This window comes from Mirounga angustirostris, unplaced genomic scaffold (genome assembly GCF_029215605.1).
Source record: "Mirounga angustirostris isolate CCGP_5_RB_7025 unplaced genomic scaffold, mMirAng1.0.hap1 SCAF_2, whole genome shotgun sequence".
Lineage (NCBI taxonomy): Eukaryota > Metazoa > Chordata > Mammalia > Carnivora > Phocidae > Mirounga > Mirounga angustirostris.
In genome coordinates this window covers 180,006,550-180,021,187 of record NW_026991710.1, presented here as the reverse complement: position 1 = coordinate 180,021,187, position 14,638 = coordinate 180,006,550, and the positions used below count along the sequence as shown (strand labels likewise).

The 14,638-nt window shown below is 34.2% G+C and overlaps 1 protein-coding gene across 6 annotated transcripts in view; it reads right to left on the bottom strand.

The window, feature by feature from the left end:
- Positions 1–7,017: 7,017 nt before the first annotated feature.
- TUSC3 (tumor suppressor candidate 3) overlaps positions 7,018–14,638 on the bottom strand; it is a 248,098-nt gene continuing 240,477 nt past the window's right edge. For 5 of the 6 annotated variants that reach the window (XR_010409712.1, XR_010409713.1, XM_045879742.3 and 2 more), the window contains one exon: positions 7,018–8,148. Coding sequence is in view for 4 of the 6 variants with exons in the window: in XM_045879742.3 (XP_045735698.1) it covers positions 8,133–8,148 (16 nt within the window). In the remaining 2 variants the exon portion in view is untranslated. Of the gene's footprint in view, positions 8,149–13,301; positions 13,365–14,638 lie in introns of all 6 variants that reach the window. The other variant, XM_045879741.3, reaches the window with a different exon arrangement.

Genomic DNA, 14,638 nt, shown 5'->3' with positions numbered 1-14,638 from the left:
TGAAGCCACAGGATTCTGAACATTTGTTGAGAGTTTTTTTTATTGAATTTCATTAGTAGTAATCAGTCTTTTCAGATTTTCTATTTCTTTCCAATTCAGTCCTAGAAGATTTTGTTTCTAGGAATTGACCCATTTCTTCTAGGTTTTCCAATGTGTTGGCATACAATTTGTCATAAGAGTTACTTATAATCCTTTGTATTTCTGTAGTGTGGGTTATAATTTCTCTTTTATTTCTGATTTTGAGTTCTCCTCCATCCGCCCCTTTTTTTGATGACTCTAAGGTTTATTTATCTTTTCAAAGAACTAGCTTTTAGTTTCATTGATTCTGTTTTCTTTAGCAGTCTCTATTCATTTATTTCCACTCTAATTTTTATTATTTCCACTCTAATCTTTTCTTCCTTCTACTAACTTTGGGCTTTGATCTTTTTCTAGTTCCTTTAGGTGCAAGGCTAGACTGTTAAGATTTTTCTTGTTTCTTGAGGTAGGCCTGTATCATTACAAATTCCCCTCTGAGAACTGCTTTTGTTGCATCCCAAAGATTTTGAACTATTGTTTCCATTTTCATTTGCATTCAGGTAATTTTTATTTGCCTCTTTGCTTTCTTTGACTCATTGGTTGTTTAGTAGAATGTTTAGCCTCTACGTGTTTTTCCCCCATTTTTTTGGAATTCTAGTTTCATAGTGTTGTGGTCAGAAAAGATACTTAATATGATTTCAGTCTCTTGAATTTATTGAAACTTGTTTTGTAGCCTAACGTGTCTATGCTGGAGAATGTTCCATGCACACTTAAAAAGAATGTGTATTCTGCTTTTTGAATAAAATGTTTTGTACTTATCTGTAAATGCCACTGGTTTCCATATTGATTTTCTGTCTGGGTGATCTATCCATTGGTCTAAGTGGGGTGTTAGAGTACTCTTATTATATTACTGTGACTCTCTCTTTACATCTGTTAAGTTTGCTTTATAAATTTAGACGCTTCTATGTTGGATGCATAGATATTTACAATTGTTATATCCTCTAGCTGAGTTGGTCCCTTCAGCATTATGTAATGGCCCTCTTTTTCTCTTGTTACAGTCTGTTTAAAGTCTATTTTGTCTGATATAAGTACTGCTATCTCATTTTTTATTTTTTGCTTCCATTTGCATGGACTAATTTTTCCATTCCTTCACTTTCAGTCTGTATGTTTAGTACTAGTGAGTCTTTTTTAACAGCATATAGATTTTTTTTTTTATCCTTTCATGCACCCTATGTCATTAAATGTAAATGGACTTAATGCTTCAAAGTAATTATAGGTAGCTATGTACCTATTGCCATTTTGATAATTGTTTCTGGTTGTTTTTATTGTCAACTGTTCTTTCTTCTCTAGCTCTCTTCTCTTGTGATTTGATGCCTTTAGTGTTATTCTTAATTCCTTTTTCTTTATATTTCTGTGTGTCTATTATAGATTTTTAGTTTGTGCTTAACATGAGGTTAGTAAATAACTTCCTATATTAAGTTGATCAGTTGGCTTTGAACATACTCTAAAAGGCTATATTTTTACTCCCTGCCCCCTGCCATGTTTTATGTATATAACATATTTTACATCTATTTTGTGTATCTCTTTACTAATTTTTGTAGAGATAATTGGTTTTACTACTTTTGTCTTTTAACCTTTATACTAGTTTTGTAAGTATTTGATATACTACCTTTACTGTATGTTTACTTTTACCAATGACATTTTTTTCTTTCACAATTTTCTTCTGGTTATGCCCCCCCCCCCCGAAAGAAGTCCCTTTAACATTTCTTGTAAAGCCAGTTTAGTGGTGATGAACACCTTTAACTTTTGTCTTGGAAATTCTTTCTCTCCTCCAACTCTGAATGATAATCTTGCTGGGTAGAATATTTTTGGTTGTATGCTTTTTTCTTTCAGCACTTTGAATATATCATGCCACTCCTTTCTGGACTTCAAGGTTTCTGCTGAAAAATGAGTTGATAGCCTTATAGGGTTTCCACTGTCTGTAACTATTTGCTTTTCTCTTTTAGCTTTTAAGATACTCTTTATTAATTTTTGACTTTATTATGTGTCTTGGTATGGACTGCTTTATGTTCATATTGTTTGAAGCTCTGTGGTTCCTGGAGCTGGATGCCTGATCCCTCCTGTTAGGGAAATTTTCTTCAAATAAATTTTTTGCCACTTTCTTTTTCTCTCTTTTTGGATCTCTTAATGCAAATATTAGTACACCTGATGTTGTTGCCAAGATCGCTTAACATATCCTCATTTTTAAACTTCTTTTTTCTTGCTGTTCAGGTTGTGTTCTTTCCATTATCCTGTGTTCCACATCACTATATGTTTTTCTGCATCCTCTAATCTGCTCTTGATTCCCTCTAGCATATTTTTCATTTGTTATTGTATTCTTCAGCTCTGAATGGTTTTTGTATGTTCTTTTTGTTGTTCTCACAGAGTTAATTCATTCTTCTCTCCAGTCTAGTGAGTATCTTTATGACCATTACTTTGAACTCTTTATCAGATAGATTGTTTATTTCTGTTTCATTTAGTATTTTTTGGTTTTTTGCCTTGTTCTTTTGTTTGGAGCATAATCTTATTTTGTCTGTCTCTGTTTCTGTGCTTTAAGGAAGTGAGCTATGTTTTCTGGTCTTGAAGTAGTGGCCTTATGTAGAAGGCATCCTGTAGGGCCCTTCCTACTGTGACTGGGTCACAATGCTGTGGAAGTGTTGGTGAATGGGGTTGGCTTCCCCTTCGCCAGGGCAAGAGTTGCTCTCAAGGAGTGCTGGTCCTGGCTGGGGCTGCCTGCCAGGTGTAGTGGGGCGGTAGTTGCTTTTGGGAAAATGCCAGTCCTGACTGCATTTAGGTGGAGTTAAGCCCCACTGAGTTGCAGAGGTCCCAGAGTTAAGCCCTGCTAGTTGTTAGGAGGCTCACCTTCCTGGTGCAGGTCCCCAGGGCTGGGGGTGTCCCATATGGGACTTGATCCCTTTGTTCCTCATGGATGACCTTCATACCTATACTATCCCTCCTGCTTGTGGGTTCCCACTGTGTCTCTGTTTTCTGTCATTTTCACTATGTCACTTTCAGAGAGTTGCATTATATGTAGGTCATGCCTTGATTTGTCTGTAAGAAGAGGTGAGCTCAGGATCCTCCCCCATACCATTTTCCTGAAATATCTTTATAGAACTTTTTGATAACCCTTTTTATTTCTGTAGGATAGGTGTTAATTTTCATTCCTACTTTCCATTCTAACTTTAGAAGTTTGAGAACTATTTTGTTTTTATTAGTGTAGCTGAAGGTTTCTCAATTTTGTTGCTTTTTCCAAAGACCCAACTTTTGCTTTGATTGACTTTTTCTCTTCTCTATTCTTTATCATATTTATTTCTCCTCTAATCCTTATTATTGCCTTCATTCTGCTGCCTTTGGGTTTAGATTGCCTTTCTTTTTCCAGGTCCTTAAGGCATAAAGTTAGGGTATTGATTTGAAAATTATTTTGGTATATAATTTTATATAGTTATATCATACTTTAAAGATCCTTCACAGATCTCTGCTTTTAGTTGGAATGTTTAGTGCATTTATAAAGAAATTACTGATAGGGACTTCTGTCATTCTACAACTTGTTTTCTATATGTGATATATATTTACTCAATTCTTCCATTACTACTCTGTGGTTTATATTAAATTTATAACAGTCTAGTTGGAATAGCAGCTTACATTCAACAATATACAAGAACTGCTCCTCTACAATTCTAGCCATTTGTTTTTTATGAGATTATTGTCAAATTACATTTCATGCACTGTGTCTGATTTGTGTGTTCTGTTGAGTCCCTCTAGCAAATTTTTCAATTATGGTTTTTCAGTTTTAGAATTGGTATTTGACTCCTTTTATAATTTCTATTTCTTCGTTGATATTTTCTATTTGGTGATGCATTGTTCATTTGTTTCCTTCAGTTCCTTTGTCTATGGTTTTCTTTAGTTCTTTGAATACATTAAAGATTGTTAAAGTTTTTAGCAAGCGAATTTCTGCTTTAAGGACAGTGTTAACCTCTTTCCTCTTTCTTTGTATGCTTTCTAGTTTCTTTGTATGCTTTTTTTCAAACTGGTCATTCTAAATATTCTAATGTAGCAACTCTGGAAATTGGATTCTGCTCCCTCTCTAGAATGTTTTGTTGCTTGATCTAAGTTGTAGTTATTTAGTGAATTTTCAAAGCTATTTTTATAAAAATAGTGTTCCTTGTCATGTGTGGTCTCTGAAGTTTGTATTTCATTAGTGGTCAGCTAGCGGTTTGACAGAGCTGTCCTTAAGTGCCTGCAGACAAAAGAAAGAAAAAGAAATAAAAGAAACTAGTTCCCTGGGCTTTGCAGATTGACTCTGTTGGGTCACGCCATCAGTACTTATCCAGGGATTTAGAACTATGCTCTAGCCTTCACAAGTCTTACTTGGGCTGGGTGTAAACATCATTAAGAAGTAAAAGCCTAGGGTCTTCTCAGATCTTTTCTGAGGATGTATACTGATCTGGGTTTTGGCATGTGGCAGCTTTTCAAAGCCTTTATTCCCCAAAGTACTGCACTCTCCAGCTCTTCCTTTCATTCAGGCCTCAGCCATGTGTCTATTGTCTGTCACAACTCTTAACTCTTGCCTTAGGCAGGACAAGTTCATTTCCTTTTCAGTATTTTGGAGAAACACCCTCTTGTAGCAACACCCTGAGAAACTTCTGAGTTAGGTGAAACAAAGGTGAACCCCTTGCTTGAATTCTCCCAGTAGCCCCCAGGTCAAAATAAACACTATTCCTTGGGAACAGGAGCATTCTGCCTCCTGTAGAACCAGGTCCCTATACCAGTTACAGGCTGCAATTTTTCATCCTCCTCCACTACTGACCGGGGAGGAGGATGAAGAAAGACTAATATAAATGCTATTAAGCAATCCATCTGAGTTTCAGTCATTTTTTGTTTAAGCTTTCATTTGATTTATATTACATTATCTTCCAGACTTTGAACAATATTGAGTGACAGTTTCTGCCAGTCTTTCTAGTGTTTCTGTGGAATGGATGGGTCCTTAGAGTTCCTCATTCTGCCATTTTCATTGCCTATAAGCATGCATAATTTTTAGTGGAAACAGACACACCAACATTTGGCTGAATGTGACCTAATTTTTCCTATTATAGTCTGAATGTGTGATGCTTTATTAAAACTTAGTGAATACTTACACTGTTAGTTATATGATAAAAACATTGCATATATATTTCAGAGATAAGTAAGTTAAAAAAAAGGAGTATAGAAAAATTCATAAATGACACATACTCATGAATCGTATAAGGGAATTGAGGGGCTAGCATGAACACACTTGTACCCTTGTAGTGTGACTACTATGCTCACCCTTTTCCCACTATTAGAAAAAATACTATCAGAACAATAATTAGTTTGACCCAATACAGGTTCTTGCTAGAGTATGAAAATCCTCTTGTTTTAATATTTTAAATGGAATGTTAATGAGCTCTTAGGAACACTGTCTCCAAAAGTCCATTCAAATATTTTGTTGCTAGATGCTCTAGTTAATGTTTGCCTTTATTACCAGTACTTCTTAAAACACCATGTTTACTGTCTTTGATCTCAAAATAATATGTCATGCCTTATTTAGAAATAACTACTCCCTTCATGTACCCTTAGGGAGGTTCTGTGGTTACAAGATCTAATCTCCCCAAATCACCATGCTTGCTGAATTGTTAATTGACAAGGGATATTACTTTATACACAAAAGAAAATTATAGTAAACACACAACACTATTGGGCTTACTCATGTGGATATCTGATGCAAGGAACAGTATGCTGAGCAAAATGCAACATTTTATTCATCAGATGTTGTTAGAAATTAAACTCCTTTAGATGGAATTTTATGTTAAGATTTTCTCCTCTAAGTAGGAAAGCAATTCTTTTTATTCTAACTGAAGACCATTCAACATATAATCAGTATTTAAGGGAGCCTTCAACACAGTGAATCTGATTGAAAAGTGACATTGGAGGATACAGCATACCAGGTAAGAATTTTTCAATTTAATTTGTTTGGCAAAGGTAAAGATAGCCTATATTACATATGTGATTTTCCATATGCTAAATTCTGAAAGGAAACTACATTTGAACCACTCTTTGTAGTTTTGCCTATAGCACTTTCCAGAACAACTTGTCTTGAGGCAGTTTATTTCCCTCTAGAATCACTTCCCTAATGCAACAAGTCTATAGAAAAGTGACAGCTCTCTAGCTATAAAATGCTAAAAGACTGTTTTTGTTGTAGGCATATAATTACTGAGAGGAAATTATATAATATAGGCTATAAAACTTTTACTAATCTGGAATAGGGACGTTCTCCTTACCTTGGTCATTGTCTGACTTTGGTTGTGACTGAACACTATATTAAAGCTTTATAGACAAACTAAATGTATGTTGTTTAATAACAACTTTGAGCCTTAAGGGGGACAAACAAAAATAATTATAATAAAGATATGTTTACATGTAAAATTTGGTCTCAGACTCCAATTGTAATACCTGTTCTGAATGAACCTTAGAAAATGTAAAAATACTCAATGGATTTACATTTACAGGTCAAGTGCTCCCTAGGGATAGGCATTAAACAAATGATCATGATCACTTAATGCTTTTCCATAAATGTCATTCCAGTACTAAATTTATCACACTTTGAACAGGAACTAGGGGGGACTTAATGTGCTTTTTAATAATAGATTTGGGAATATGTGGTAAGGTGAACATAGTTCTGAGTTATTATGCAATTTTCACTGAATATCCTGTTTTGACAAGATAACTTATTGCTAGCACACATATTGCCCTGGAACTTAGCTTCATATACCCCTGCAGGATTTATATTTCCCATTCTTTCTTTACTGAATTTCATAAAGGTATGAAATAAGTAATTCAGTAGATGTGCTCTTGGTTCCTGTTGAGACTGTATACCTGAAACTCCTAACTAACAAAGTTCTCCATGTTCTATTATTTAGATTTTAATGAAAATTAGATAACAAAACCTTAAGAAAAAGGAAAAAACTTTATTGAACTGACTGCATTTTTAAATTATTCTTCAGCACCACACAAAATAAAAATTCAGGTTTCAGAGTTTGAAAGCCCAGTTAGAAGCTCTATTTTTCTATTCTTTTTGGCTTTCAGCATCTAATACTTCTGTAAATCAGACAAAATTTATATTTCCCGTCTAATTTACAGGGTTGTTGTAAAGAAAAAAGATAACATTTGCAAAAGTGCTTTATAAACTAAAAGAGGATATGCAAACATAATAATGATTAGACTCCTATACTTGGTTTTCGAGAAAGCTTCACTGATTCATTCATGTATAGGATAATTTTCATCTGGATTCAGGGAATGAAGTTTTGATGGCAAACTTTTTCCATATAACACACGGGGGAAATGGCCATCGTGGGTTAGTTTTGCAGTTACAAGTCTGGATTCCTGGGTTACTCTTCTAAAGTTAGAGAGGAATTAATTTCTAGTTTTGGTGTGTTGCTTCTATCACCTGATGCTTTCAAGCTTATTGATTTAGTCCTGTTTGCTTTAAAATTTATGTTCTGGGAAAACCTCCATTTCCCAGGTTAGGCTTCCAAGTTGCAGGCACTATTCATCCAGCTCCCTGTCTCTTTATCTAATTGTGATTAATAAGAACAAAACATCTGTAACCATACACACATCCTTTATACTGAAATGACAATGAGTATAATTTTTCAGTACGTGACATATCATGCATATACCTTATCTCTGTACAACCTTAAGGATTCTTTAACATATATTTCATAGTTTTCCCTTACTAACATTGTGGTTTTCTTTACTAATGAGTGAACAGTTCTAACACATGAATTCGTAATTACATTGTCATTTATTTCAGTCCTATAGCATATACTGAATATAATATGCTTGAAAACACTTCAGTATTTCCTTTGTTCTTTCCAGTGCTAATATGAAATTTAACCATCCACTTCTATAAATTAAATTCACTAGGAAAACACATTTCAAAAATTATACAAGAATAAGCTAGAATTATCACAACATGGAAATGAACTCAAGAATTCAAACTATATTTCAGGAGCACTTTATCTTCATGGTAAACATTCACTTTATGCAAATCCCACTTGGCTTCATTTAATTAAAAAGCTGAAAAAGAAAGAAAATTGTATGCTGAAAATAAGGAAAACACAATATACTTTTTATTCACTCTAAAATAGTACATGTAAATAGCATATAAAAATGTCATAATTATATTCATCCCATTCTAATTTTTTATCAGGGCAATTTCTCTGAACTAGTTCTTGGAATGGGGTCAACACTTGTGAGAATAGGCCAGGGCTGGGAGAGGATGCTGATAAGAACTTGAACTAGCAGTGTTTAAGTTTGGGTAAAATACCCTATTTCTTTCTGTGAGCCACTTTCATTGTTGCTTAGAGCAGTAGTTAAACCAGCATTTAAACTGGTAATGTAAGTAAGAGGAACAAAGAGTGTAGGTTAAAACAAAGATTTGAAGTGGGTCATTTCAATGTCTTAAAAAGAATCTTCAATCTATAATTCATTCATTTACATAAAATAACTAAACGCTTGATGTTTTTTAATGAAATTTATAGCTGAAATATATTGTACAACCAAAAAGAATGTATTTATGAATTGAGTGTCATTAGATTCTGAGTACATAAATATCTGTACATAGATGCTTGTACAGATAGAAATAAGTAAAGGGGAGCTATTTTTTTTAACTTCCCTAAGCAAAGTTTTAATCTATGAACAGAAATATAAGTTGTAAGATGGTAAGTCAATTTAAATAACATTTACTAAGTTTCTGCTTGATATTTTTACCTTTTTTCTAACACGTGGCAAAGTTTTTTGTTTTTTGTCTTGACAATACAACTTTGCAGGACAACCAGAGACAAACCATGTTTTAACCAAATATTAAAACAAAAATGAAATTAATTGTTGCTATAGTGGGAAAGCCATGCAGTTGGAAAACTGTTTAGTTTCTTAAGTTTAACATCTGGATGTTTAAATCCTAATACCCTAGGAATATATTTCTTTGTCTTTCTGAACCTCGGTTTCCTCATTAGTGAAAAGAATGTTTGTTTGGTTGATCTCCAAAGTTCTTTACAGTGCTCGTATTTTATCAACCTAGTGACCCTAGTGACACTATGTGCTCAAACACATATTTAATAATACTTAAAATGTTATATAATATAAAATAAAAATAAATATAATACAAAATTATAAAATAAAAAGGCTATACAAACTAAAATAAGTACTCCATTTCTGAGGAATTATTAAAGGCTAGAAACCACGTACTGATCCCTCGATGCAATAAGACCTTGCTTCTATTTTTCAAAATAACTAGTTATGACTGCGATCCTGTAAGGGTAACCATCTTCATGAAGAAGAGTGTCAGCAGGGAAAGTTGCTCAGAGTGGTAAGCAGTGGCTGCTAGTCAATCCAAATAATCCCTAACACTGATGGCAGTGCGCAGAGATGTGTCCTTTGTAGATGAACTCTGGCATTTCCTGCCTTTAAGTTCCCCTAAAGATTAAAGGCTAAGTGAAGAATGAGGGTTAATGATGAAAAGAAAACTTGATCATAAAATACTTAAAGTTGAAAACATTATGACTTAAGAAAACTGAGAATTTGTAGGGTTTATTTTTTAACTGGTCTAAACATTTCCAGCTGTATGCATTAAAGATCACCTTTTATCACTGCTAAAAATACTATACCATAAAAGCAAAAACAGTAATGTGACCCTTATGATTATTTTATACTTCCTAACTTTAGAGCCCTAGAAAAGTCCAAAAGATTCTGATTTTTAGATGTTGTTAAATTCACAAAATAAAAGGATCTCTGTATCTTATTATTAAAATAAACGAAGAATCCTTAGTTACCACACTATTGGTTCACACTAGGGATTTTTCCCAAACTAAAATACTTATTTTTTCTAAAAAAAGCTGTTAAGACAATCTTTTGTTTACATTTTATTATGCAATGACAAATATGTATTTTATCTTGAACGCGATCCTATTGTCTTACAATAAAGGATAAGTTTAACAGACTACCTGTTCTTTTATATTTAAAATCTTTTTCATAAAAAGTTAAAAACTTACAAGTGTTTGTTCAAGACATTGGAAAGATCGAAGTGTGTCAAAAATGTTTGTTAAAATCTTTCTTAGAAAAGCATAAACTATTATTCTCTAGGTAATCATTCAGTATTAATATTAAACATCCAAGGTATATTCCAGTATGAGTGTTTTATATGGATTTCATCACTCGAGATTAGTCCCTCATTCCTATTTGTCAGTTTCTGACATGATTTTTTCTTTTCACATTTACCTGTCTAGTAATTTTGATGTATAATGTAACAGTTCTCCTATATTTATGTTTCTAATAGTGCTTGGATAGTATCTTTCCTAGTAATACTTATTGTAAAAATGTTTAAAAATACTTTTATAACATGGAAACTGTTGAATACCAAAAACCAAATATACTCCTCTTACTTGGAATGTATTTTTCAGTGTTGTGGTTGGGTTCTTCAGAGCGGGAGCAGCTGCCCTGGGTACCACCATCAACTTCTGTCTGGACTCCCCTCTACCCTCTGTCATGAATGATTCTCTTCACGGGTCATGGTAGTGTGTACATGTGTTAACACTGACTACTGTAGCTAGCTTAATTTGAAGTGACTGGTCAACTGACTCAAGCAGCAACAGAAGAGGGGAGGCTACATGGCAAGTCTAGAGACTTGTACACAGAAAGATGAGAGAGCAGACTAGAACCAGCATGAATATGCCCCAGAAACTCCCTCTTTTTCTAGCTTGAAGGGATGCAACTATTCCCTTCTGGTCTGTGTAATTTGATTACCGCTTGAAAGTACATCAGGGATGCAGACAGGCATTGTGTATACAAAGAAGGAATGGGATGAAGATCTCCAAAAACTTGCAAGTTTGGTTCTTTCCTAATTACTCCCTCATACTAACATTCAGGATTTACATAAAAATGTGGTCCTTGACTTGCAGAAAAGTGATGTTCCAAAAGTTTGTAGCAAGGTTATTATTTGAAATTCCAAGTAAGTGTTTCTAGAGAAACATTATTTAAAATGGTAATTATTTTCTCAAAGTTGAGGCAAAAAATGTCTGTCTCAATCAGTATTCAGCAAAGATTTATTGCCCATTTATTGTGTATAAGAATATTGTGTATAGAAGGGTATTGTAAGACATGTAATGACTAAAAGTCATGGCCATTAGGTTTCTTACCTAAAGGAGAGTAAGACCTGGACACAATTAAGTATAACACAGACATACTTGATATGATGGCAAGTCCAAGTGTTCCAGGAATTGAAAAACAAAGCAAAACTCTGACTTTGAAAACAAGTTAAATGAAAAGATAGTAGCCTAGGCTACAGGAATGAAGAAAGGTGCCAAAGAATGAAAATAACAGTGTGTTAGGTTCAGTATGGGGAGTATATTCAGTATGAGGAGTCCATACACTTTCTGTAAAAGGCCAGGAAGTGAATACACACTGTGGGCTGTAAGTCTCCGTTGAAACCACTCAACTAAGCTGTTGTAGAATGAGTAAAAACCTCTGGATTTGGTCACTGGGTGGTCACTGGAGACCCATATTATATGTAAAGCATGTTTATTCCTTTTTTCTTCCTGTGAAAAACCTAAGTAGGCATGAAATAATGGCTTGCATTTTGTTTTTACTTACCTTAAACTAATTATCTGTTGTTGGTGTTTAAAAAAAAACCAGTGTGTCCACAGTGCTCTTAAATGAATTCTGTCCAACTGGGAGCTGGTTAAATTCTCTGAGCTCTTCAGATGGACAGAATTTTCTTGTGTACTGAACTTCCTATTCTCTGACTGGGGAAGAGCCAGGGAGACCTAATGGTGACATGACACTCTGTCTTACAGAAATCATTCATATGATTAAGGGGCAGTTACTCAGATTTCATTCTGGTATTGAAAAGAAAGTGTGGAAGGGAGGAAAAGCCTCGCTTCTTTACTCAGAGCATGGATCGTCCACTGGTTGAACTGTTCAATTGGCCTTGCAGTTAGTGGAACTCAATGATTCACTGTTGTTAGGGTTTTCTTAACCTTTATTTTATATTCATAAATGTTCTAAGGGGATGCAAGAGAGAAGTACATTATGGCTGTTAGCCAGTCCTCCTTAGCCTGCTTCTCTGCTTCATAATAGAAGATTACTGAACCCAGAAAAATTTTCAAGTCTGAAGTCAGCAATCCAAAAAAAGGCCTAGAGAAATTGAAGGCTTCATGAGGAGAACAGAACACGATCTTTGGGATGGAAACCTTTCTAGATCTATGGTTACACAGGGCAACAACAGTTAAGTCTCACTACTGCTAAGGCCACTTCTCCACGCAGCCTAAACGGAGAGACTTAGTAACAGCTTTCATAGCATGGTTATTAATAATTAGGCATGATCAGGAAGGTGGATACTATGTCTGGGGGAAAAAGAATAATAAAGCTAGTGTGTGGAATAAGGTTGGGGGATAGGTGAAGAAGAAAAATGTCTTTTAGACCACAGGAGCTGCCTATGTTTTTACTGTTTTCAATCGGTTGCTGAATGGTGGAGCTTCTGTCAAAGTACAAAAGTTGCATTTTCAAGATGGAACTCACCCTCTAGGAGCTATTTTGTGCATGTCTGTTCAGACCGTGTGTTGTGAGGCTGGAGGGGTTGGAACAAGCAGTACAAAACGTAAAAGAAAAACAAAAAACAATTTTCTACAGAAATTATTTACTTTCATATAGAGGTTCCTACTACCTAGTTCTGAAATTACCAAGTGCTGATTAAAAATCTTAGGACATACTTAAAAGATTTGTATTTTGTCTTACTATCTTGGAAATTAAAATTTATACTGTTTGTTAGTGGAAAGAGAGACGTGACTACATTTGTCCTAGGCAGAATGAAATGTATTTTTGTCATTTGTTTTAGTTCTGCTTTCCTCCCTAAAGTTATAAGAGAGAAGTAACTAAATGAAATTATGTTTGGAGTGGAGCGCCTATGCATATATGGGAGTATTTTAAAAACCTACTGTTTGTCAAATGGTTAATTCCACGGGTCAAAGTCTATTGCAGACACCTGTACCTGAGGGCTTATCTCTACAGCGAAGTACAACAACCTAAGACTGGAATGTAGGGTCTCACAGTTAAAAGTTATCTTACATCTGTAAAACAATAGTTTGCTACAACTTGTCTTACATATGAGAGAAATATTATGGTCTTTATTTGAAAGATGAGGAAAACTGAGGCTCAGAGAAGATTAAAAGACTTGCCTGAGGTTATAGTTTTAAAGTGCCATGGTCCAAATCACATCTTCTCACTCAAAGTCCAGATCACTTTCCAATACACCACAGTGAAATACAACAATATGGAAAAAATAGTCCTTAAGATTCAATTTCCATTTGCAAAATATTATTACAAGATTTAGCACTGTATTCCTTATCTAGATAAGATAGGGGCCAGACAATGGTGCCTTTAGAGCATTCCAGCTCTTCTCCGAATCCTCTCTAAATCTTCGGTCCTTTATGTCATTCTTCAAAGCTGGAACTCAGCAGGAGAAAGACAATCCCAGTGAAATTCTTATCAGTGATAGGTATTGTGGGTTGCTCACCACATCATTTCAATATTATTTTTCTATTTCTACAGTTCAAGATTATATTTAATATTTTCTCTACAGATGAAAGATATACATGTAAGATATAGAAATGAATGTGAGATTGCTATATTGTATACCCTGGGATTTTTTATGCCTTGCTATGCTTGTTCACTATCATACTTTCCTCAAAATTCATATGAATATCTCTCATTTCTAGCTGTTATTCTGTACTTTCCATTAGTGAATGTCATTCCTTTTTTTTTTTTTTTTTTTTTTGTTATTCATTCTCTCTCAAAATAGCCAAGGACATCAGGAATTAAAAGTATTTTTTTTAAAGACAATAGAAGATAGTTTCTATGTCCATTATAAGCTTAATTAAAATATATTTTTATTATTTGATGCCAGCCAGCTAAGACTCAATCTGAGTTTGCAGTAAGTATCTTTGTAGCTCCAGTTTCTGGAATAATTATCTTTCCACACACCACACATCCCTTTAGGTGTGTGGAATAACCTGACCACCACACGAGGTGGAGTTGTACAATGTGGTAAACCAGTACTCTTCTTTTCACTGTTTCTATCTTAATGGTTCCTGTTGCATTTAGATAATAAAGAAAAAATGTTTTTGAGTTAAATAGTAAATTAATATGATGAGCACCTACTATGCGCACAGCACTTTGCAGATACAAAAAGGCATTTTCAAAGACTCTTCTCTAAAATATATCACGATATTACAGAATGAACATGACTTTAATATATAAAACGGTTATGTATGAATACTTAATGAACAATGTAATGAAGTAAAGTGCTGAACAAAAATGTAATGAAGATGCTGAAGTTGAAGGGCTTGTACAGGTTAAGAAGGAAGTGAAGATCCCCACTACATTTCAGGCATTACAAAGTGATCATGTAACTTATCCCCACAGAATTCTGAGTGAGGTCTTATACCAAGTTTACAAATGAAGAAAGAAGCTCAATAAAGTTAAATATTTTGGCAAAAGATAGAGAAATAATATG